This window comes from Natator depressus, chromosome 4 (genome assembly GCF_965152275.1).
Source record: "Natator depressus isolate rNatDep1 chromosome 4, rNatDep2.hap1, whole genome shotgun sequence".
Taxonomy (NCBI): domain Eukaryota; kingdom Metazoa; phylum Chordata; order Testudines; family Cheloniidae; genus Natator; species Natator depressus.
The window spans coordinates 80532143-80558234 of NC_134237.1; the positions used below are offsets into that span (position 1 = coordinate 80532143).

The following is a 26092-nucleotide window of genomic DNA, read 5'->3' on the forward strand; positions in this document are numbered from 1 at the left end:
TCTAAAGCTTGTCTCTCTCACCAACAGGAGCTGGTCCAATAAAAGATATTACCTCACTCACCTCATCTCTCTCGTATGAGGATAAAGACGCTTATCCACATTTTTAAAGCGCTTAGAGATCTTTAGATGAAAAGCCCTTCATACATTTTAAGTTATCATTAATATTCTTCTGATCGCTCCTGCTTAGTGTGGTACTGTTTAAGAAAGCACACATTCTATTAGCACGTTATTCTGGGGAACATGGAGATGTTCTCAGCTTTACACAGATATGCCATAATCAGAAGAGAGTGTTGCCCATAAGAAAACCTTGTTCTGAGGCAACATATCCAGGATCTCTCTCTTGCAGCTATTTTGTTCCAGTCTTCACAGAACGTAAAAAGAGAGAAAATACTCGCTCAGTTTCTCATAGCCTATAGTCACACATTCTGACGTGCTTGGCCATTATTATAATGATGGGTGGGATTTTCTAGGGCATTCAGTGGTGCCTTAACTCAGTTCCTGTTGAAGTCAGTGGGATTGTTATCAATGCTGAATACTTTGAATAATCCCACCCTACGTGTTAAGCAGTTGGTAAGCATTTTGAGAAGTTACTGAGTAGCTGACTTGTGAATTTAAAAAAAAACAACTATTTATTTGTCTTAAATATAGGTGAAGTAACAATGCAATTACTTCCATCTAGGAAGAATTCTCTCTTCGGCAGATTTCACGTGAACTCTGAACGCTACTTAACTTCTTTTTAGTCCAGTATAACAAAAAAAATAAATTAAAAGTAACACTGCATGCAATTTTGTATGCAATTATTTTTAAAGATCTTTTGTTTCTCCTATATAGATCTCGATCCTATATTGTTTCCAATTTTCAGAGTTTACCACAATCCTATTATTATCAATATAGTGCCATAGGTCTGCACTTGACTTAATAGGCACAATATAAAATTATGTCCTTGCACTGGGAAGATTGCAATTTAATGAACACAGATAAGTATTTATCCCCCTAGATAACATAGTGAGCGATCACTTATAAATAATCTAGAAGCAGTAGATAGATAAAATAGGTAAAACAATTGTGTAAGGATGTGAATCTGAAAGTGGGTTTAATAGGATGATAAAACAAGGGGTGAGAGGAGGACAGTTCATGGGAGAAAACTGTAAGTTTCTTTTAGCCTTGTGAGCAGGAGTTGGTTTAGGACCATTTGATTTATGTTAGCTTCTCAGGTTTTGTAAACCTGTAATAAATCCATCATGGAGAGGTGCAAGAGTGGTCACAGGGAGCATATGATTGGAGGTTAAGGGTGGAATGCTATCTTGTCCTATAGGGAACTCAGATATGCTCTTGGGTATCTGTGAGAGTGGTTAGCGAGATTGAGTCTAAGTGAATTGCACCAACTGCTAGCCCCAGAAGTGGGGCAGCTAACACAAGTGGTGGCACAGATGTAGATATTTTTCTCTCTATACATTATGGAGGACTTTGAAAACCAATGAGAATTGTGTGTGTAACTCCCCTTTGTGCCTTTGAAAATCTCCCCCTACAACTTGTTTATTTCTTTGCTTTTTACAAAATGTTTTGTTGCCTTTAGCTGTTAAATTTGGGAAGTTTCCTTTCTAGCATTTGATAAACAATTAGTATCAAATACAAAAAACATAAACAAACAAACAAACCCTTCCATACATTAGAAAGTGAAAACTGAACACACACTTTGCAGACTAATATAGCTTCTGGCTGAGATGGCCTGCCAAGTCTACATCCACAGGCGACACTGGACTGGAAGATTCTACTTTTTCTTTTTTTTAAGCTTAATTTGCCCATCTAATGACTTTACAGGATTCACCAGAGCTACAGGGGACCCATTTATTCTTCAAGTAGACCAGTAGTTTGTGGAATGACCCAGTTTTTACTAGACACCGGTGACAATTCTGTAGTACCTAATACCTACAGCTGTGTACATGCACAGACTCCTGCTATGAAGCATTAGTAAATCCACAGATCCAAGATGGTCGCTGCACTATTATTTTAATTTAACAGCACTCAGGGTGCCATGTGTAGGAGGGTCGGGAAGCTCTATGTAACCAAGTACACTATGCTGAGTATCGCTTATCTCAACCGCTCTCATGTTTAGTGAAAGTGCCGTCTCAGTTTTCTACTCCTGGTGCTACGCCAGGAATAACTCTCAATACTTATGCTTAATCTATCTTGGTTTTTGCATGGGGTTGCAGACTACATCAATAGAACTAAATTTGAAATATTACTTTATTTGGGTGTAATGGGTCGTGCTCACCACCGTAGCGCCTCCTTCTGGTTGCTCCAGGAATTAGCTCTGTCCATCAGCAGGGTGCTCACCTCTTGTGGTGTCTCACTCTCCGTCACTGCTTCTCCACCATCTCTGCTGTCTGTGGGGACCTGCGTCACTCCTGGACCACACTGTCCTCTTCAGGGCACAGCCCTCTGGCTGTGCCTCAACTCCGTTGTCTCCTCCCTTCCCAGGGGAACGGCAGTCTTTCACCTGGCCTCTCGCTGCAGTGGCGAACTGCAGCCCCTAGTCCAGCCCCTCGCTCAGGGGAAAACTGTAGTCCTTTGGCTGGCCACTTCCCTCAGCGGCCAGTGAGGCAAAGGTGGAGGGCCAGGCCTGCCCGCTACTCTGGGCCCCAACCCAGGGACCCTATAGCTGGCAGCTGCTCACTGCCTCTCCTTCCCCTCTCTGCCATTACCTGCTTTCCCTGGGCCACTTCCCTGTAGCCCCAGCACCTACTCGGCCCCTGTATCAAGGCCTCAGTCTGAGAGCCAGCTGGAGCTCCGCTTGCTCCCCTGACCCTGCCCAGCACTGCTCTGTCCCAGGTACTTCTCTCTACAGGCAACCAGTCCTCTTCCCTCAGCTCCTCTCTGCCCTGCAGCCCTTCTTATAGGGCCCAGCCTGGCCCTGATTGGCTGCTTCTAAGCCTTTGTCTGGTTGGCTGGGTTCTGCACAGACACTCTAAGGGCTACTATTAATCCTTTGCCAGCCAGTGAGGGACAGCTGACCCGTCACACTGGGTAATTTCTTCCTTTAGTGGAACTGGTAATTGTGGACAATTGCTATAGATGTTCACAAGTAAGTGATGTGCTCCTGGATTTGTAAATGTGCAATAGGTGTGAGTTCAGCGTAAGTTCATGATGACATGTTTGTTTAGGCAATCCTAGGGGGTTTCAGTAGGTAGTTATCAAAGTCTGCTCTGGAGGCATTAGGATTAAAGTCCACAACAAAAGGAATTCAACTACATTGAAACCTGTAGCAAAAATCTCACTGGAAGTTAGAACAATTAACCCATATGTCAGCTATGATGTCACGACGAGGCTGTAATTCACATTTGTGATATTAGAGCAATGAAATGTGACATTTTAAAAGGAGAGACATGTACAAAATAGTATTTACTAGATTTGAACCCATGAGACTGCAATATGCAATTGAATTGTAATCATATGTGTGATAATGATTAGCTGAGTTACCTCTCACATCATAATTCCATCAGCTAAGGAGTGCTTCATAACTACCTTAATTTCAAAAAATATAAATATATGGATAAAAATTTATACTGTAACTTCAGCTCTCACAAATAAACAAGTATAAAACTGGGCAGAGAGAAATTCTGAATATTATTACAATAAATAGTGTCTTCCTTATTAAACTCTTGTGTGACCCACCAGTTACTGAATACAAAACAATACAAGCTTCAGATGAATAAAAAGTTACTTGAGCTGATTTGCTCATGCTGCTTATTATTGTGTTCAGAGAATGCACTATCTCTACTATAATAGCTCAGAGTAAACCTGAGGTTGTGGTATTAGTTATTTATGTACACATTGTGTGAAATCATGGCCCCATTGAAGTAACTATAAATTTTGCCATTGACTTCAGTGGGGCCAGGATTTTACTTGTCTACTGCACAGGTCAATCCAGACCCTATTTAAAGTCAGTGGCATAACTCCCATTGACTTCAATACTGTAGGATCAAGCTACAGTTTTAATTTGTACTTTGTAATAGGCCATAAAGCAAACAAACATTCTACAATTTGTGTTTTGGTGAAGACCAGATTTTACATTTCTATCACAGCAGTCTGAAAGATAATGTAATTAGAATCATAGAAATATAGGATTGGAAAAGACCTCGAGAGATCATCTAGTATCCATCCCACTGTGTGGAGGCTAGACCAGTGGTGGGCAACCTGCGGCCTTTCAGGGTAATCCACATCCCTACAGCCTGCGCCACTTCCCGCAGCTCCCATTGGCCGGGAATGGTGAACCGCAGCCACTGGGAGCTGTGGGTGGCTGTGCCTGTGGACGGTCAGTGTAAACAAACTGTCTCGCGGCCGGCCAGCGGATTACCCTGATGGGGTGCGTGCACCCACGGACCGCAGGTTGCCCACCAGTGGGCTAGACAGTCCCTGACACGTGTTTCTTTAACCTATTCTTAAAATCCTTCAATGAGAGAGATTTTACAACAGTACTTATTTATCCTTATAGATAGTTTTTCCTCAAATCTAACCTAGATCTCCCTTGCTGAAGATTAATTTGCTTACTTATTGTCCTGCCTTCAGTGGACGTGGAGAATAATTGATCACTGCCATCTTTATAACAGCCCATAACATATCTGAAGACTGTTACCAGGTCCCCCGCACAGTTCTGTTTTCTCACGACTAAACATGCCTTTTTTTAACCTTTCCTCACAGACCATATTATTTAAAAAAACTTTTATAATTTTTGTTGCTCTCCTCTGGGTTCTCTCCAATTCGTCCACATTTTTCTAAAAGTGTGGTGCCCAAAAACTGGACACACAACTTCAGCGGAGGCCTCACCAACGCCAAGCAGAGCAGAACAATTACTTCCTATGTCTTACACGTCTCCTGTTAATACACCCCAGCCTATTTTAAAACTGCATCACATTGTTGGCTCATATTCAATTTGTGATCCAGTATAGCTACTAATTTATTAAATAGCAACCTCTTTTTATATATAAACCCACCTAATAATATACCATGATAATAGGATATTTACAGAAAAGGAAGCATTATAGTACTGTTTTCCAGAGATAAAGGGATGCTATTTTCCCTTAACTGTTATGTATGCCGTTGTGCTGCAGAACATATATATGCATTGTACAATTTTATATACATTTATATACATATATACACATACACACAATATACATAAACATGCATATTTCATATATATACACATATAAAATATACATACATGTTTATATATGTATGTGGCACATATAAATATACATATACAAACACACTATTAAAACAACATCTTGTTTAGTTTAATTTCAATATCAGCTTAGTGTAATTTGTGCATGAACATTTAATAATTTGGCCCCTAGTTTGCTAAAAGATATATATATATATATATAGAAGATATAAAAGTAAAGAAAAATCTCACAGAAACAGCATACCTGTATTCATTTTGACACTGGAGGTTTTGTTATAAAAGTCTTCAGTTTTCCTGCAGAAAACAAAATGATCTATTAATTTGTCACAACGCAATGGTATGTGGTACAAAATGTCATCAGTGTTTTTGGGGGGTGGGAGAAGAGGAGACACTGGTGAATCAATGTCATAACAAGGATAGCCCTATTTTAAACACAGGCTTTAGTTAAACTGGCACCACTTGTGCCTGCCTCTAAAGTTAAAGTTGAGCCAACACTTCCATTATAACCTACCCTATTTTCAAAGATTTAGTATCTCATCTATAAACATTTGCAAATATCATGCCAATCCAATTGACTTTTGGTCTCCAGAGTATCAACTAAAGAGCAGGTCACTTAAAGAAATGTGTAAAATAAAAAATCTGTTTATAGGTTTTATTTGATGCTTTTCCATAGACAGATATACATAAAAAAAGACTAGGAACATTTTTTTAACAGCCAAAGTTATTAACTCTTTTCCCCAGTATTAATGTGCTAGAAGTGTAGCTTTATTTATAATTTAATATGGATATTTTTACTGACATTGTGATTTTCACCATTGGTTGCTGCAGTACTAACTATTGACTTAGGACCTGTTCCTGCTCCCAAGGAAATCAATGGCAAAATTCCCACTGCCTTTAATAGATTCAAGATCAGGCCCTAACACAGGAAGGTTTCCAAATGCACCTGGCTGTTCCTTAAAGGATAATAATATGCATAGAAACAAATTATAAATACATTAATCCAGGAAGCAGGAACAGTTTGATTCTCTTGGGCTTGTGGATTCTTACACTTTATGACATTTAAAAACAAACCACCAAGAGAACAAATACTAACAAATACAAACAAGCAAACAAACAAATATCAAACAAGGAAACAACAACCTTATGCTTAAACAAGCTTATGCTCAAATAAATTGGTTAGTCTCTAAGGTGCCACAAGTACTCCTTTTCTTTTAACAACCAAAGAGGAGAAAGGACATCCTAAATTAAATCCAACACTTTGCCCTTAACTCCTGATGCTGTGCCTGTGTTTATCATGCTGATCTGAGATAAGTACAAGCCTGAACTGAATTTCCCCACTACGGACAGTTTGTGTCACAACGGTAATGTTATTTAATGGTTCAGAGGCTAGAATCTCTCTTCTGTCTGGCCCATTCAGGATGCTACACGGGCATAAAGGTGTAATAAAGTGGGTGGAGGCAGAGATTTGCAGAAAGGCTCCCCAGGGAACACCTCTGATACAAGAGGGTGGCCCAGCCAGCACACTGCTGCTGAAATGGCTCTTCATTTCCCCCTCAGCTTCGTGTATTTGGGGTGCAGGAGGGGACATGTCCAGAACAAACTGCACTCTGGCTATTCTCAGCTACCTTATTACATCTAGAGGCTGCTCTAATTTACACCACTGGGGCCAAGAGTTGGAGTTCAAGAGTGGTTTAAATCATCCTTTCTTCCTCCCTCCCTGTTCCTACAGCAAATACAGGGTTAGGAAAAAAGAAAATTGGAATTTTTCATACTTAATACAAAACTAATGGTTTGTTACAAGTTTCCCCACTATTTTTACCATATGCTGTCCCTCGACCTCCCACTTTAAAGAACGATGGTGTGTACAATTAGAATGGCGCATTGGTTACAATGTACTACCATATTAAATGAGGCCCCAATCTCAGGTGGGCTTCAAGGTGCTACTGTAATTAATGAATAATAAATAAAATGACTTAGACTGGGTGGGGCTGAATATCCTGAACTCCCACTGAAGTCAACAGGGATTGAGTGAACAGCACCTCTGAGGCTGAAACCTCTAGCAATTTATTCTCCTGTACTGATGCCCATGCAGAATGTACTTTGTACTACTGTAGAAATTCAATGTTATTTTTAATGATGCCTCATAAGATGATCATACTGATTCCTCACTCAAATACGACACTTTAACACTGCTAATACTATTTAAAAGCCAATTTCCTTTTGCTATACATTAAGGGAAGGAACAGGCATATGTTACAGAAATGGATCACCCTAGAAGCTAAGGGATAATACTGGGATGACTAATAAAATTTCATGCCATTCTATTTATGCTAAAACTGCTGTATCAGCAAATTAGCATCTGAGAATTCTCAGTAAACCATTTAAAGATTAAAGCAAGTCCAATCTATTTTCTTCAGTGTTGATAAACTGTCTTTGATTGTAACTTTAGGCTTACACAACAGTCACAAATTATTCTTGAAAGCATCCAATTCTTGGAGCGTTTTCATGCTGCTACAGGAGACAGCATTTTAAAGTAGTCATAGAATCATAGAATATTAGGGCTGGAAGAGACCTCATGAGGTCATCTAGTCCAATCCCCTGCTCAATCAGGACCAACACCAACTAAATCATCCCAGCCAGGGCTTTGTCAAGCCGGGCCTTAAAAACCTAGAAGGATGGAGATTCCACCACCTCCCTAGGTAACCCACTCCAGTGCTTCACTACCCTCCTAGTGAAATAGTGTTTCCTAATATCCAACCTAGAACTCCCCCATTGCAACTTGAGACCACTACTACTTCTTCTGTCATCTGCCACCACTGAGAACAGCCTACCTCCATCCTCTTTGGAACCTCCCTTCAGGTAGTTGAAGGCTGCTATCAAATCGCCCCTCACTCTTCTCTTCCGCAGACTAAATAACCCCAGTTCCCCCAGCCTTTCCTCGTAAGTCATGTGCCCCCTAATCATTTTCGTTGCCCCCCGCTGGACTCTCTCCAATTTGTCCACACCCCGTCTACAGTGGGGGGACCAAAACTGGATGCAATACTCCTCAGCAGTGCCGAATAGAGGGGAATAATCACTTCCCTCGATCTGCTGGCAATGCTCCTACTAATACAGCCCAATATGCCACTGGCCTTCTTGGCAACAAGGGCACACTGTTGACTCATATCCAGCTTCTCGTCCACTGTAATCCCCAGGTCCTTTTCTGCAGGACTGCTGCTTAACCACTCGATCCCCAGCCTGTAGCAGTGCATGAGATTCTTCCTCCCTAAGTGCAGGACTCTGCACTTGACCTTGTTGAACCTCATCAGATTTCTTTTGGCCCAATCCTCCCATTTGTCTAGGTCACTCTGGACCCTATCCCTACCCTCCAGCATATCTACCTCTCCCCCCAGTTTAAGATTATCTGCGAACTTGCTGAAGGTGCAATTAATCCCATCATCCAGATCATTAATAAAGATGTTGAACAAAACCGGCCCCAGGACCAACCCCTGGGGCACTCCACTTGATACCAGCTGCCAACTAGACATCGAGCCGTTGATCACTACCCGTTGAGTCCAACAATCTAGCCAGCTTTCTATCCACGTTCTAGACCATTCATCCAATCCATACTTCTTTAACTTGCTGGCAAGAATACTGTGGGAGACCATGTCAAAAGCTTTGCTTAAGTCAAGATATATCACATCCACCGCTTTCCCCATATCCACAGAGCCACTTTTCTCATCATAGAAGGCAATCAGGTTGGTCAGGCATGACTTGCCCTTGGTGAATACATGTTGACTGTTCCTGATCACCTTCCTCTCCTCTAAGTGCTTCAAAATGGATTCCTTGAGGACCTGCTCCATGATTTTTCCAGGAACTGAAGTTCCCCGGGTTCTCTTTTCCCTTTATTAAATATGGGCACTATATTTGCTTTTTTCCAATCGTCCGGGACCTCCCCTGATCACCATGAATTTTCAAAGATAATGGCCAATGGCTCTGCAATCACATCAGCCAACTCCCTCAGCACCCTTGGATGCATTAGATCCGGACCCATGGACTTGTGCATGTCCAGCTTTTCTAAATAGTCCTTAACCTGTTCTTTCGCTCACCTCCTCCCCATATTGTCTTGCCCAGTTCAGCAGTCTGGGAGCTGACCTTGTCTGTGAAGACCGAGGCAAAAAAAACATTGAGTACTTCAGCTTTTTTCACATCATCTGTCACTGTGTTGCCTCCCCGATTCAGTACGGGTCCCACACTTTCCTTGACCACCTTCTTCTTGCTAACATACCTGTAGAAATCCGTCTTTTTATCCTTCACATCCCTTGCTAGCTGCAACTCTAATTGTGCTTTGGCCTTCCTGATTACATCACTGCGTGCTCCAGCAATATCTTTATACTCCTCCCTAGTCATCTGTCCAAGTTTCCACTTCTTGTAAGCTTCCTTTTTGAGTTTAAGCTCACCGAAGTTTTCACTGTTAAGCCAAGCTGGTCACCTGCCATATTTGCTATTCTTTCTGCACATCGGGATGGTTTGTTCCTGCGCCCTCAATATGGCTTCTTCAAAATACAGCCAGCTCTCCTGGACTCCTTGCCCCCTCAGATTAGCCTCCCAGGGGATCCTGCCCATCAGTTCTCTAAGAGAGTCTAAGCCTGCTTTTCTGAAGTCCAGGGTCCGTATTTTGCTACTCTCCTTTCTTCCTTTTGTCTTCCTTCCTTTCTGTTCACTTGGAACTGAATTAGTGGTGGTTCCATGAAAACAGGCTATAAAATGCAACACTATTCAGACTCAGCAAAGACTCACCAAGTACAGAACTCTTTTTTACACCAAGATGTCAAAATAATTTCCAGCGGGTGGATTTGATCTATATACATAAAGTGTGTTTAGTTCATGCCAAAGTTTCACACACAGTACTTTGCTTTTTCTTGCTAAAATTAAAACAAACAATGTTATCAATGGAAGTTGTTCTCTCTGAACCAAGGAAAGTTTGTATAGGTCTAAGGAGATTACTCTCTACAGCAAGCTGCATACAGTCAGCCAGTGGGAGGATACATACAAATCACCAAACACATTTCTGAAAAATCTGATCTCAAGTACACATTTAAAGATTTAGGGGCAAATTTTGGTCTTGCATGCATGCACGTAAGTCAATACAAGCTGCACACCTATCAAAATTGTGCCCTTGCATTTTAACCAATTGCTGCTGCTAACCTAAAATGATTTTCAAACTCTTGATTGAGTATTAAGGGACATTTAAAACATTATTAATATTAGTAGAATTTTAAGGGACATCATGAACTTAAAAGTAACACCTCTATCTGATTTTTTTAATGAACTATTATTTAAAGCAATCTCTAATAAGTCTATAAAACTTAAAGGGATTAGATAAAAGAAAAACAGTGAGTTCCCTTTTGTTTCCTGAGTGTTGTTCTTTTGTGTGTGGTTTGTTTTCTGCAAAATTACTCTGTGTGGGTGTGCCCCGTGGACATGAAGATATCTTGCCATTATTATTCATGATTTTGTCACATCAAGATTAGACTATTGCAGTGTGATCTACGTGTGGCTACACCTTAAAACCACATGCAGAATTCTGCAGTTTGCCTATTGAAGAGGGCATCTCCCTGGGAGCATGTGTCATCGTGCTCTGGGATCTGCACTGGTGACTTACTGGTTCCCAGGCAGAGTTCAAGGTGTTTGTTTCAGAGTAGCAGCCGTGTTAGTCTGTATTCGCAAAAAGAAAAGGAGAACTTGTGGCACCTTAGAGACTAACAAATTTATCTGAGCATAAGCTTTCGTGAGCTACAGCTCACTTCATCGGATGCATTCAGTGTTTGTTATGACCTATAAAACCCAAAATGGCCTGAGACTGGCCTGTTCTACAGACCACATCTCCCTGTCCCATTGTTGTGATAAGAAGAGGTGCTTGAGCTGGATCCCTCTCATTATAAAAGAGAGGAGACAGCTGTCTCTGTCAGGGCATTGGTACTCCAGAATTTGCTCCCCCACTTGCTATAAAATAGCCCTAATTTTGCATGCTGGAAAAGCCACTGGTTCAATAGGATATTTGGAAAGGGCTGAGGGTATGCTTCCCACAACGATAGAGGGTCAGAAAGGAGTTTCTGTAGGTAGCAGGCTGGCTAGTTCCTGTTGGAATGATTAGTTTAATGCTGCTAGGATTTTATTGCATTATTAATGATGTGTTATGGTGTCTAGAATCTCAGGAAGGAATCTTTTCAATTATTTTAAATCTAAATAAATAAATGAACAAGGCCCACTGAAGTCAATGAAACTACTCGCGTGATAAAGTTAGGCAGGCCCTTCATATCTTTCTGAATATGGGCCTAGATGGGTCTAGATGAACAGTAATATAATACTGTCAGCTCAGAACCCGTTGGGTGAAATTAAATAAGTGGATCAGGTTATTAGTAATTGCCAGGGCTGTCAAGTGATTAAAAAAAAAACTAATGGCGATGAATCGCGCTGTTCAACAAAAATAGAATACTGTTTATTTAAATATTTTTGGATGTTTTCTACATTTCAAATGTATTGATTTCAATTACAACACAGAATACCAAGTGCACAGTGCTCACTTTATATTAGTATTTTTGATTACTAATATTTGCACTGTAAAAATGATAAACAAAAGAAATAGTATTTTGCAATTCACCTTATATAAGTGCAATCTCTTTATCATTAAAGTGCAACTTACAAATGTAGATTTTTTTGGTTACATAACTGTACTCAAAAACAAACCAATGTAAAACTTCAGAACCTTCAAGTCCATTCAGTCCTACTTCTTGTTCTGCCAAGCACTCAGACAAACACGTTTGTTTACATTTGCAGGAGATGCTGCTGCCCGTTTCTTGTTTACAGTGTCATCTGAAAGTGAGAATAGGCATTCATATGGCACTTTTAAGACTATAAGAACGGCCATACTGGGTCAGATCAAAGGTCCATCTAGCTCAGGATCCTGTCTTCTAACAGTGGCCAATGCCAAGTGCCCCAGAAGGAATAAACAGAACAGGTAATCATCAGGTGATCCATTCCCTGTTGCTCATTCCCAGGTTCTGGCAAACAGAGACTAGGGACACCATCCATACCCATCCTGGCGAATAGCTATTGATGGACCTGTCCTCCATGAATTTATTTATTTTTTGAACCCTGCTATTTTTCTTGGCCTTCACAACATCCTCTGGCAAAGAGTTCCACAGGCTGACTGTGCGTTGTGTGAAGAAATACTTCCTGTGTTTTAAACCTGCTGCCTATTAATTTCATTTGGTGACCCCTAGTTCTTGTGTTATGAGAAGGAGTAAATAACACTTCCTTATTTACTTTCTCCATACCAGTCATGATTTTATAGACTTCAGTCATATCCCCCATTAGTCGTCTCTTTTCCAAGCTGAAAAGTCCCAGACTTATTAATCTCTCCTCATACAGAAGCCTAATCATTTTTGTTGTCCTTTTCTGAACCTTTTCCAATTCCAATTCCAATTTTGTAGCCAGCATTGCAAAGTATTTACTTGCCAGATATGCTAAAGGTTCGTATGCCTCTTCATGCTTCGGCCACCATTCCAGAGGTGCTGCCATGCTGGTGACACTCATTAAAAAAATAATGCGTTAATTAAATTTGTGACTGAGTCCCTTGGGGGAGAATTGCATGTCTCCTCCTCTGTTTTACCTGTATCCTGCCATACATTTCATGTTATAGCAGTCTCGGATGATGACCCAGCACATGTTGTTTGTTTTAAGAACACTTTCACTGCAGATTTGACAAAACGCAAAGAAGATACCAATGTGAGATTTCTAAAAATAGCTACAGCACTCGACCCAAGTTCAAGAATCTGAAGAGCCAGCTACAATAGTGCCATTCAAAGGCCTGGGTCATAAATATAAAGGGAAGGGTAACCACCTTTTTGTATACAGAATTATAAAATTTCTCCTGGCCAGAAGCAAAACCCTTTCACCTGTAAAGGCTTAAGAAGCTAAGATAACCTCATTGGCACCTGACCAAAACGACCAATGAGGAGACAAGATACTGTCAAAGCTGGGGGGGGGGGGGGGACAATGGGTCTGTCTGTCTGTGTGATGTTTTTGCTGGGACCAGGTCAGGAATACTCTTTAGAAATTCTGTTAGGTTAGTAAGTAATCTAGCTAGAAATGCGATAGATTTCCTTCTGTTAAATGGCTGGTAAAATAGGTTGTGCTGAATGGAATGTATATTCTTGTTTTTGTGTCTTTTTGTAACTTAAGGTTTTGCCTAGAGGGATTCTCTACGTTTTGAATCTGATTACCCTGTAAGGTATTTACCATCCTGATTTTACAGAGGTGATTCTTTTACTTTGTCTTTAATTAAAATTCTTCTTTTAAGATCCTGATCGCTTTTTCATTGTTCGTAAGATCCAAGGGTTTGGGTCTGTCTTCACCTATGCAAATTGGTGAGGATTTTTATCAAGCCTTCCCCAGGAAAGGGGGTGTAGGGCTTGGGGGGATATTTTGGGGGGAAGACATCTCCAAGTGGGTTCTTTCCCTGTTCTTTGTTTAACACGCTTGGTGATGGCAGCATAGGGTTCAAGGACAAGGCAAAGTTTGTACCTTGAGGAGTTTTTAACCTAAGCTGGTAAGAATAAGCTTAGGGGGTCTTTCATGCAGGTCCCCACCTCTGTACCTTAGAGTTCAGAGTGGGGAAGGAAATTTGACAGCCTGTTCTCACTTTCAGTGACATTGTAAACAAAAAGCGGGCAGCATTATCTCCTGCAAATGTAAAGAAACTTGTTTGTCTGAGCAACTGACTGAACAAGAAGTAGGACTGAGTGGACTTGTAGGCTCTAAAGTTTTACACTGGTTTGTTTTTGAGTGCAGTTATGTAACAAAAAAAATCTACATTTGTAAGCTGCACTTATGATAAAGAGATTGCACTACAGTACTTGTATGAGGTGAATCGCAAAATACAATTTCTTTTATCATTTTTAGAGTGCAAATATTTGTAATAAAAATAATAATATAAAGCGAGCACTGAATACTTTGTATTCTGTATTGTAATTGAAATCAATATATTTGAAAATGTAGAAAAACATAATCCAAAAATATTTAATAAATTTCAATTGGTAGTCTATTGTTTAACAGTGCAATTAAAACTGTGATTAATCATGATTAATTTTTTAAATTACAATTAATTTGAGTTAATCACATGAATTAACTGCGATTAATCAACAGCCCTAGTAATTGTCATTTATCACTACTACTTAACACACTTTTTTTCTTTTGGGATGAAAAGGGTAGATCAGACAAAATATTCAGTACTACTACATACAACAAACAAAAACCCTGTCCCCATTAGTGTATCATTTGATGGATCGATTACCTGCAAAAATGTGTTCTTGGTTTTAAGAACCCAAGTGAATTGTTTGAACATGACTGACTGAATCAAATATTTTCTCATAAGCATTCAGCAGTATTTCCACAAGATGGATGGATGCCATCCAGAAATGTAAGGGTCTGACGCTTTATTCATGAGTTCAAATAAATCTCTCTGATTTATCCCCTACCCTTCTCCCAGAAGTACAAAAATTAGCAAACAGAAAATATGATTTTATGGCAGACAATTTATTTTCATCAAGTGAATTCCAGAATGCACCCCTTTATAGTCATCATCACTATAATGGATTCTTTACCTCCCCCGATTTCACCAAAAAACATCTTTGGTAAATGAAGCAATGGCCACTTACTACTGGTTGCAGATGGCGAAGCAGCAGGATACATACATCTGTGTGATCTGGCAAGCAAGTGATTGATTTTGTTTTTGTTAGGTAGTCAGCAACATCCAGTTGTTTGAGTGGTGGGTGGGGAGGGAACGGGCTTTCCAGATTTGTGAGAGGAAGGGGGAGTCAGATCTGCACTAATCTTGTTTGACAGATTCACCGCTTGAGCTCCTACCAAGGACTGCAGCCTGGTGGATAAAGTATCTGCAAAACTGATGGGAGAGTTTTTAATCTCTGAATTTACACCAGGGATGGGATAGTCAAAATCAGTTCAAATACTGTGGAAGCTGTTCTACTGCACTTTCTCTAAACTCACTTGAGTCACTACCAGGTGCTCAGAACCCTTTTTGCAAATGAGGAGGGAATTATTTTTGTGGGGATTAAAGAGTCAGGTAATACTCCTGGCCTTTTCTCTTCAACAGCTGTATTATTGTTTGCAACTTTATATATTTAATGGAGGAGAAAGAAAATGTGGGCACTCTCTAAAATCACTGTTTTTTATCAGAGACACAAGGTAAATAAGATAATCTCTTTTATTGGACCAACTTTTGTTGGTGAGAGAGACAAGCTTTCAAGCTTACACAGAGCTCCTCTTCAGGTTTGGGAAATTACGGAAGAAGAGCTCTTTGTAGGTCGAAAGCTTGTCTTTCTCTCCAACAGAAATTGGTCCAATAAAAGGTATTACCTCACCCACCTTGTCTCTCTAATTATCCTGGGATCAACAGGGTTACAATACCACAGCATGCAGCAATGTTTTTAATCTGCACCACACTAAAACTAGTTATTTTGTTCGACTGTGTAGCAGTGATGGACTTAACACTAGCAATAGCATCAGAATGTATAAATAGTGCCAATTGGCGCTTCCATTTCAGGTTTTGCTGGTCATGCGGAGTCAAAACTCATAGGAATGGGTGATGCCTGTTAATTTTCTTTTCTTCTTTTAGGCTTTTCCATGATCCTCAAAAGATTTGTTTCAGACCTGTAGCTAAGGGAAGAGGGATGGGGGAGATGAGACTGCAGCGACAGGTGGCACCGAAAGTAGCATGACAAATTGCAAATGATAAGACCATGTCAGTGGCAACTCATATGTGAAGCTGTGAAGACAAGAAATCCCTGCCCTGCTGTGCCCCAGTGCTCAGAAAATAGAGTGTACAAAGCTATGGTTTATATGAAAATACATTTGATAGTGAGCTCACAGGCATACCACAGTCATCCAAACCATGGCAAGAAAAATCATCTCTATGGATTTTGTTTATGTATGTGCTTAAGTTAACAAAAAATACTGAAAATGATAAAAATATGAATAAGTCATAAGAAAAGGTACAAAGAGGTTTTGTTTCTTCCCTTGGATTTAATATACAGTGTAGTCAGACTGCAGTGGTGGGACAGTGAGAGTGCATGTATTAGGCCCCAGTTCAGTAAAGCATTTAAGCACATGCTGAAGTAGACCCATGGGCTTACTTAGGTGCTTAAAAGTTCAACATCTGCTTCATTGCTTTACTGGCCCCTGGCCATATTGCCCAGTCCTGCGAAGAACTGAGCACTTGAACTCCCATTAAAGTCATTTTGGCTAAGTGGAGCCAAGTAGCCAAAGCAGCACAAGAAAATGGTCTAACAGGTTTCTGTTATTTTAGCTTTCAAATTCTTGACTGTGGGGCCAGTCCTCACAGATGTCAATTTTTGCACAGCTTCATATGTGATTTTTATGCAAAGTATTTTCAAATATGCTAATAATGTAATTAAATAATTGAACCGCCAGCAAATAATTTGTATATGACCATAAACTTAAGTTTAAAGTCAATAAACTCTGTTCCAGGAAGTGGTAGGAGAAGAAGCAGCACTAAACTGGCAACTGTGGCAGGTGCCTGGGTGTGGAAAGGTGTATGGTGAGTAGGTGGGTCCTGAGTGGGGAAAGTTGGGGAAGCTGGGTTTGTGGGGCTAACTAGGAAACATTGTGGGGCGGAGTTGATGTAGCTGGGAGGTTATAAAGCGAAATAGTGTTTGTGCAGATGCTTGGAGGTAAAATAGGAGCAAGCTCAGTGGCTGGGGTTAAAAGTTGGGGTGAGGGGAAGCCGGGTTTTGTGGGTATGTCCAGGAGGTACAGGATGGCGGTGGCGGAGGGTATCAGTGGTTGTGGAGGGTGTCAGAGTGTAGCTGGATAGCTTGGTAGAGAAGCTTGAGACAGCTAGGTTTCTGGGGAGTATCCATGGGAACGATGGGAGTAGGGGAAGGGATTTCTGGGATCTGAGTGGGAAAAGAGGGGTAACTTAGGGGGAGCTGGGTGGATGGCTTCAGGAAAATGGGGGGATCTAAAATATATTTGTATTCTTTTTACTAAATTACAAAGACAAATAAGGATAAAAACCTGAGATGGCCTAGTTGTTAAAGACAATACTACCAATAATGACCTGTTTTTTCCCATGACACTATTAAAATGCAAGACTTGAATAGCATGTATATGTTATTTTTTCCCTTTCCCCTGTGGCTGTGTGCGTGCACGCACACATACACACCTCACAGCAAAATGACCGACCAAGGATTATTATTTTATCAACTACAATTGGTTAATAACATAGTAATCACATCCTGACTGGTTCAGAACTAAGATTGGTTAATAATTAAATCACACAATGTGTTAATATCATGTGCTGCAAAGAGCCCCGGGAGACACATTAAAGAGCCACTTGTGGCTTGGGAGCCTCAGTCTGAGTATCACTGCTCTAAAGAGTTGTAGATGGAGGTTTTTCATCCAATAGCATCAGTTTAATGTGCTCTACTTCCTGGAGGAAAGACAGCTCGTCATTCTGTAGATACACTAACAGGGACAATGAAAGTGGTTTCTGAAATGTGAAAACGTCTTTGTGAAGAAGGAAGCCTCCCCTTCCTTACATATATTCCGTCACTGCAGTAGGTGGAATGAGTATGTCTAAACTACAATTTCTAGCTGTATGCAGAAGTTAGTGGTTGGCAAAACACATAAAGTGTCCCTCTAAGGAAGAGAAACAGAAAGCAGAAAAGCAGAGCTAAGCAGTAGTATATTCTGGAAAAGGAATCTAATAAAGTCTCATCCCTTTCTTCCTCCCCTAGTCATATGATCTTTAGGGGAAGAAGTACTGTAAGGTTAGATTTCCTCCTCCCATCAGCAAGACCAATAAGACCCAACTCACTCTGTCCCCCACCCAGCAGAGTAGATCTTCTGGAGGAGTAAGTTGATCACTATCTGAATCTAGGGCAGCAGGTATGGGAAGCAGGGTGGGTTTGGTCCATGTTGGTGGATTAGCTACTCACATTTCAGGAATCATTTCATTCAGCTCTCTCAGTAAGCTATATGTAGCCCCAACCAGAGATTCCACCCAGGACACCCTTCACCCCAACAATCTTCTTGCTGGCACCCTTACACCTCCTCCTTTTTGTGATTCCTCCCTAAACCAAGGACCAGGAGGTGGAGCTAAAACATGACTATCCAAGTCTGATGAGTGTGAAAGGGAATTAGGAATTCAGGGCCAGATCCTCAGCCCCTGCTCCAATTGCTTAGTGCTGCTCAAAGCAGCTGGAAAGCTATATTAACCAGGTATTCCAATGTTTAGGAATCCCTGGCAGTCAGAGTTGGCATAGCTGACTCTTACATCACCCTCACCCAACCCCTGATGAAGTGGATGTGTTATGGGCTAACTGGGAGAAAGTCCCCCCTTAGGGCCATAGCCAACTAACATTCGGGACTAGCGAGCCAAGGATCCAGCTAGCACAGAGCTGATCTCAGGGTTGGGGTCCTCCTTTGTACCCCATCTCCAGCTGAGCCCACTTTTGGGGCACAATGAAAATCTGGGCCTCAATCTCTGTAATGAATGGCCTAGTGCTGTTGGAGTCACAAAGTACAGCAGACAGGAGATATAGGGTGACATTCTGATAACTGTGATATGGGACTCCTAGACAAGCAGGACCATATTTTACCGCATAATCACATAGGTGTTAGGCAGTCACAGTGTAGGGGCTTCTCATAATGAACACATTTACTGTTGAAAGTCACTCTTTTTCCCTTGACTACTTAATATGGTACCTTCTATGGGGGCATTCTTTACTTTGAGATTCAGTGAAAATGAATTGACTGTCCTTTTGGTATTACCCTGAATTGAGTTTTTAAAGGTCTTCTAGGTAAATTGGCTTATTTCAATTACAGTATACAGTACCACTTGCTAAACAACCAACAACCACAAATGCCTCAAGCCATTGCATGGTGCTGATGACCTCAGAGTTTTGTCTTCTCTCCTCCTTCACTTTATTTTCATTTCAAAGAACAGTTTATCAAGGAATTTGACTAGCTGTGCACTGAAAAAACAACAAGTTGATCTTGACCTTTGTACTTAAATTCAAAATCTGCAGTTACTGTCTCACTTATTATTTCCCCCCTCCCTCAAGATGTATCTCAAACACTTTAAGTAACATGGGGAATTTCAGGATGTATTTCTGAAAATAAACCATATGCAAGCATGAGGGAGAAAATTTCAAGACAGCTATACAAACCGACAGGGTTATGTGCAATTTACTGACTATTTTTACAGATGCAGAAAGAAACAGAATGACATGAATAAAATATTTTTTACATTCAGAGTCTGCCTACAGCTTTCCCAGTAAAGGAAATTTTATTTAGAAATTCAGTCAGGAGTTTTATGGTGTTAGTGCTTTTCATTTTTTATTGTTTGAAAAATAAATAAAAGAAACAAAAAAGATTTTTGAATAAAAGCAATCTCCTTATGTTATTGGCCTGAAATATTGTTCTATATTTCCTTGCCCTTTTCTGTTTTGTCATGCTCCCACTATGTTTTTAATTACACAAAATCATACACAGTATTTTTAGAGGTCTGGGAATGTATGTGGTTTAACAGGAACTCACTGTTGGTCAATGGAATTCACTCTGCAGGGCAGGAAATCAGCTATAAGCCTGGATGTGTAGGAAGGTCGGGATGTTTAAAGGGCCTTAAATGTAGGTACCTAGTTCTTTTACAAATGAATAGAATAATATTTAGCTTTTAATACAGGCAGAGGGAAGGATCAGCATTATCACTGACATGAAACACCCAGTCTTTTTGAGCCCTCTTCTGGAATGCCAAAGAAATTATCACAGGGAGGTGATTTCTCTTCTTCAAAGGTTTAATTAATTAAATATACTAAACATCTAGGGCCTCCTCAGCTGGTGTAAATCAGCACAGCTCTGTTGACTTCAATGGCACTATGCCAACCAGCGGAGAATCTGGCCCATAGTTTAATGTAATTTCACTAATTTAATAAAAACTATGAGAAACAAAACAGTCCAGCATATTTAGGTGGCATAGGTCCACAAGCTCCTGGGTCCAAGATATTTCTCAATGTCCCTCAAGAACATAGGCTTAGTATCAGAATAAATCCACCATGACAATACAAAAGAATCTTCAAGAGTGTTGTATTGTATCAATGTGAGCATCCACCCATGTTAATGCATAAGGAAACACTTCACAAAAAGAGTAGGGGCTGAAAGTGCTTTGTATGTTGGAGAACTATGTTTAAAATTAACAGGTAAAATTTACAAAGGAATTTCAGTGACTTAGGAGCCTAAACCCCACTGACTTTCGTTACTTTTTGAAAATGGGAGTCAGGTGCTTTTGAAAATTTCACCTATCATGTTTATTCCCCAAAGTCTAAATAAAAGAAAGACATCATACAACCAATTCTTGGGCAAAAATGAATGTAGCTACACCAGGGTTTAAAACTCACTACACAGAGGATAATAAAACTGGTTCATTAGCTCACAGTAATGAGCACAAACAGTAGGAACATAACCGCTGCTTATTTGCATCAGTTGTATACTGGTATTTTGCAAACTATCGGTCATTTCCAGTTCTCATGTATTATCAATAGGCAGCATTAGCAGTTTCAACATTTATGCATCTCAGTGTACATTGGATTTGGGCTCCCTCCTGCAGAGTATGGAACTGATAAGATGTGTGAAGATAAAACATCCATAAATAGCCATTTCTAATTATAACTCCTCCTCTCTATAGACATCTTTTTGTCTCTCTATTCACACCACTTCTGTGAGGACTAATGAGAGTGATGTGCTTTCACCAAGACGTCATTATAGTATTACTTGCTCTGTCCTCTTTGCCTTTCCTTTACAAAATACACATGTCCCTAAGTCACTTTGGGTAGCACTAGCTCCATTCTATAGCGTTAGACCAATATGTGTAGGGTCCGGCAATACTGGACAATGAAAACTCAACTGGCATACCATGGTCACTAAGAAGGTGACAGGTTTTTACTAACTGGTCCATAAAAACAAAAATTATGTATGTAAGATTGTTATTGTATTCCACAACGGTCAAATGTGTACAGTTAATTTATTCTAAATTTAGCACAAATCAGCTAAGATTGACTTAGTAGACATTCATTAGAATATTTGTATATTCTCTGCCTCCCACCCTTTGATCTTTCTCTTTCTTTCTTTCTATAGTCTAATATCCATTAGCAAAATAAATTAGCTATATGGAATTGTGCTTTAATACAAACAAATAAGATCTATCAGGGGTTCTTTTCAGAACAATAAATCCTGAGCATTTAAGTTAATGCTTAGCCCATGATACCAGAATGAATCAGAATGTGTACTCGGATGTCTAAATGTAACCCAGATATGACATCTTCTGTCTTCCTTTTGTCAAGCTCAATTAAAAACACTAAAAACATTTTAAAATATTTATTTGTACTGTACTGTCATCAGTAGCTCTTAGCTTGTGCTGTGCCAACTTTAGAGAATCATAAGTGGCATTTATCACAAGTATAGTACCACTCAAGTTACTTGAATTTACGTAAAGTGTTGACAGAAAGAAGATGGAGAGTTTAGCAACTGTAACATAATGCTCTCCTGTCAAGACATGGCTGAACCGCTGATACACAATACACCAAAACAAACTTATGTTTCATGTAATATTAGTTTTGCAACTTTTTCGAAAAGTGTTTACTTCATCTTCTGGAAATTCTCAGCAATGCTATGTAACCTCCAATTTTCACTTTAATACTAATGGGCTATTTGACCCCATTTGCTCTTTTGTTCCACATAAGGCAACTAAAAATGACCAGGCTTCTACTGTTTACACAACTGGTATGCACTCTGCTGTCTACTGGTTTCATACCTAATATAGTCCTACATGCCTCACCCCTATTTAAAGCAAAAGAGCTACTATTCTTCCCCAGTATAAATAGCCAAAGAAAATATGATTCAGAAAATTATAATTGGCACAGTGGTTAAACTCACACGATTAAAAACAGTTACTACTAACTACTTATACTTGCTGCATGAACCTCAAAACTTTTTGAGCTTTGGTTTTAAGTCTGAATGCTTTTAAGGTCTCCCTTTCTCCTATTCTTCAGTCTGCTCATCTCTTACTTTTTAATCTCCAACTGTCTCCTTTAGGTTCTTTCCTATTTAACATCTTCTTTAATGATCTGGAATAAGAGGTAAATGCCGTGCAGATGACATTAAACTGAATAGTGTTTTTAACACCAGTGAGGACAGAGAAGTAATAAAGAGAGACCTGCCAAGACTAGAAATCTGGGGAACAAACAACAAAGTGCAGTGCAGCTTAGAAAAATGCAGGGTAATCACCTGAGGAGAACAATCCAAAACTCAGATACTGAATGAGAATGAGGCACCTGGAAAGCAGCAATTCTGAAAGAGAGCAAGGGATGACAGAGAACTGAGAAATAGATATGAAACTTCAAAAGCAATGTTGCAGCAAAAATATTTGGGGCTGCATATAAACGTCATGGAGCAGGAGGGTGATGGCCTCTTTCTGTGCAGCTCTGTTTTCAACCTGCACCACTTCAGAGCAGGGACTGTCTCTTACTATGTGTACACAAGAAGTTGGGCCTCAATCTTGGTTGAGGCTTCTAAGCACTCCTGTAAGAAATGACAATAAGGGGTAGATGCACGCTGTGCCTCAATAGGCCACTGGTGCGCTGAGACCACTGCCTATCCTGCTCACCAATATCATCTCATGGTCTCTTTGTATTCCCTCATTGGTCTGTCTCTATCTGTCGTCTTTTGTCTTATAGAAGGGGACTGTCTTTTGTTCTGTGTTGTACAGCACCCAGCACAAGGGTCCTGGTCCATGATTAGGGCTCCTGTGCATTACAATGATAACAACAGTACTAAATAAATGCTCTAAGAAACAATGGAACTCTGGAAATTTCAAAAAAGAATAGGCAACCCCACAGAGATTGCTCAGACAAATAAGATTTGTTTCAATCAATGTATAAAGACTGGTTGGGGAAAGGAGAAAGGGTTAGATAAAGGATAAAAGGAAAACTATAAGATATGGGACAGAATGAGGGAAACGACATCATAGTCAAATGTGTGAGAGAGAGATGATAAATTTCCACTGAGGAGCTCATTACAGCCTTAATGGTATCTGCTAGCCCTTTCAGCCATAAAATAAGTAAGAAATCTATCAGCTGCTAAGAGAAGGGAGCAAAAGATCACAGGAAATGTATTCACCTTGCAGGGTTTTTAAAAATATTATGATGTCAGCTTTTACAGTCCAAAAATTCACGTTCACATGTTTTTAGAGATCCATCTTTTTTTTTTTTTTTATTTTCCTGGTGTATTCCTTTTCAAATTCTATTTTTATTGAATTTCGTAAGATAAGTTGTTCATTCTTAAGACTTATTTTAATGTAAACTTTTAATGCTGGATTATAAAGAATCTTAGTAAGGCACAGAATATGTACTGTTTAATCACTGCATATGAAATCAGAGCATAAAGTCAGGTCCATTGCCATCCTTTTAATTATCTAAATCCCGCAACACTCTTTCAGTTCTGAAAGTGTTCCATCAGTAGGGTTGCCAACTTTGTAATATATAAAAACTGGACACTCCAGCAGGAGTGCTGGAACTTCCTCTGCCCCACCCCTTCCCCCTGAGCTCTGCCCCAGACTGTCTTGTCCCCAGACCTCACCTCTGCCCTGCCCCTTCCCCCAGACTACACCACTGCCCTGCCTCTTCCCCCAAGGCCCCACCACTGCCCCACCACTTCCTCCTGAGGCCCCATCCCCATTCACTACTCTTTATCCCTCCCCCATCACTCCCTGCTCTTCTCCTCTCCCCCCTCCTTGCGAGAGTCGGGAGGGACTCACTTGCAGAGCCGGGGCTGGGAGCTGCAGCCACCCAATGCAGGTCGGAGGCAGCCCCAGCTGAGTAGGGCTGACACGGGTGATGATTCGGTGCCTTCCCATCTCCCCCACCCACAATAACCAGACTTTGGGTGTCCATTCAGTAGATTGGATACCGTCAAGTCCCTTTTCAACCAGACTTTCCAGTCGAAAACCGGACACCTGGCCACCCTATAATCAGCAGCAAGCACCAGGTTCAACTATGCCTTTCTTTTAAGATTTCCAGTGACATTTTGTTATGGAGAACAGGAAAAACTATGAACTTGTGCCTTCCTGGGAAGCATCAAGAATATGCAGCTTCTAGAGACGGGACATCAGAATAGACAAACTACTTAGTTAGGCAGGTATGGTGACTCCTGGGTTGGAATGATAGTCTTTTTTTAAATGTACAGATACGCGAATCAACATGTTCCAAAGACTACAATCAGGTCTCGCCAAAAGGTTTGAACAGCCTAATAATTTTTTCTAGTCTTTTTCTGGTTCAGTAGCCATGTCATCCTTCATTATCAATTTTGACAATGTGGTCTTGGGAAAATCATGTTAGACCATTTTCAAATAGTAAATCTAACAAATGTTACTCAGATTGCGCAAGATGTTAAGCTGTTTTGAAAATATATAGAATTGAGCCTCATCCACATCTCCATTAAATGAAGAGAAAAGAACTGAAAAGGCAAAGAAAATACTGTGTGCAGGGTAGGAAAAAAGTGCGCTTCAGTTTTTGATCTTTGTTATTTAGGATGCTAGGAAGACAGCAACTTTCAGGAGTGTACTACTAGAGTCCCTGGCTAAATGGTCATGATGTTAGTATGCTGCTATATGTCTGTCCTGCCAGGCATTGTTAGAAATACTGGGACATCATTTCAAGTCCCTTCTATCCTGATTTCATAGCAAAAGCCTATAGCAGCATGGAAGAAAGGGAACTCTTGACAGAGAATAACAAAAATAAAGGCTTTTGTGTCAAATGTTTCTTAAATTATGTTTATTTTTTATTTTCGCTGTTTATCTAAAGAAGAGCTCCTGTCTCCAACTGTCTCCAATATAGATCAGTCTCTGTTATCCATGTAACTGCTCAGGGTCTCCCACACTTTGATCTTACACTTTCTATTCAAAAGTAATGCTTACTATAGCATGTAAATGAATTTGAGTCAGCATGATAATTATTACATTTATTCTTACTGATCAGAGGAATTTACTCTCTCTCTTGTTTCTGATTTCTCCACCTGTGAGAAGCCATAATATATTTCTACTGCTGGGGATAAATGTTTTATCATCTGGTCATCTTATTTCATTCTCTCTCGCCATCTTTTATATAAAAATACTTGAATACTTTGTTCATTCATCTGACTTGCTGATTACTGCATTTTGGGGATAAATTGACATGCGTGCCTCACTGAGTTAAAATACTAGAATGCATAACATCAGTCTTTTCTTTGTTAACAGCTCTTAATGTTCTTAAAAGGTGGAGAGAGAAACTGTTTACTGCATCGGCTCAGCATTCCAGACAGCCAAGGTCAGAAACAAAGTTCATCCTTTACTCTATCAATACATTGTCTCCTTCCCTGATTCTGAATGTGTAACGACAGTAAGTTGAATAGTAAATTACACCGAGCAGTCATATATTTATAACCACAGGACCATTTCAGTGGAATTCCTCTAGTCCAGATCTAGGAGCACTGTTAACGTGCACCTATCTTTCACATTTTGTAATATATAAGCTGATTGTTCTTGTGTTTAAGGACTACACGGAGCTTGAATCAGGAATTTTTCAACTTGAGCCATCTTTGGCTGAAGGTTAATTGGTTTTTGGAGACCCTGATAGTTTAGTCACTAGAATAACTACATATTTTAGCACCCGCTCTGGGTACTTCTGAGATGAAAAAGATAGCATATATTTAGTCTTTGCTATCCTCCCAACTCCCACTCCCAGGCTTCCCCCACCCCATTGCCAGTTGCAGTTTCCCTTTTCCTCTTCCACC

General features: G+C 40.2%; 1 protein-coding gene across 11 annotated transcripts in view; it reads right to left on the reverse strand.

Annotated features, from left to right (window-relative positions):
* The window catches only part of SORBS2 (sorbin and SH3 domain containing 2), a 279268-nt gene that overhangs the window by 135547 nt on the left and 117629 nt on the right, over window positions 1–26092 (reverse strand). For 4 of the 11 annotated variants that reach the window (XM_074951271.1, XM_074951274.1, XM_074951272.1 and 1 more), the window contains one exon: window positions 5430–5479. The exons of 2 other annotated variants lie outside the window; for them this stretch is intronic. In XM_074951271.1, the coding sequence (XP_074807372.1) occupies window positions 5430–5479 (50 nt within the window). Of the gene's footprint in view, window positions 1–5429; window positions 5480–22552; window positions 22616–26092 lie in introns of those variants that run through there. 5 more of the 11 variants (XM_074951279.1, XM_074951278.1, XM_074951276.1 and 2 more) reach the window with 3 other exon arrangements.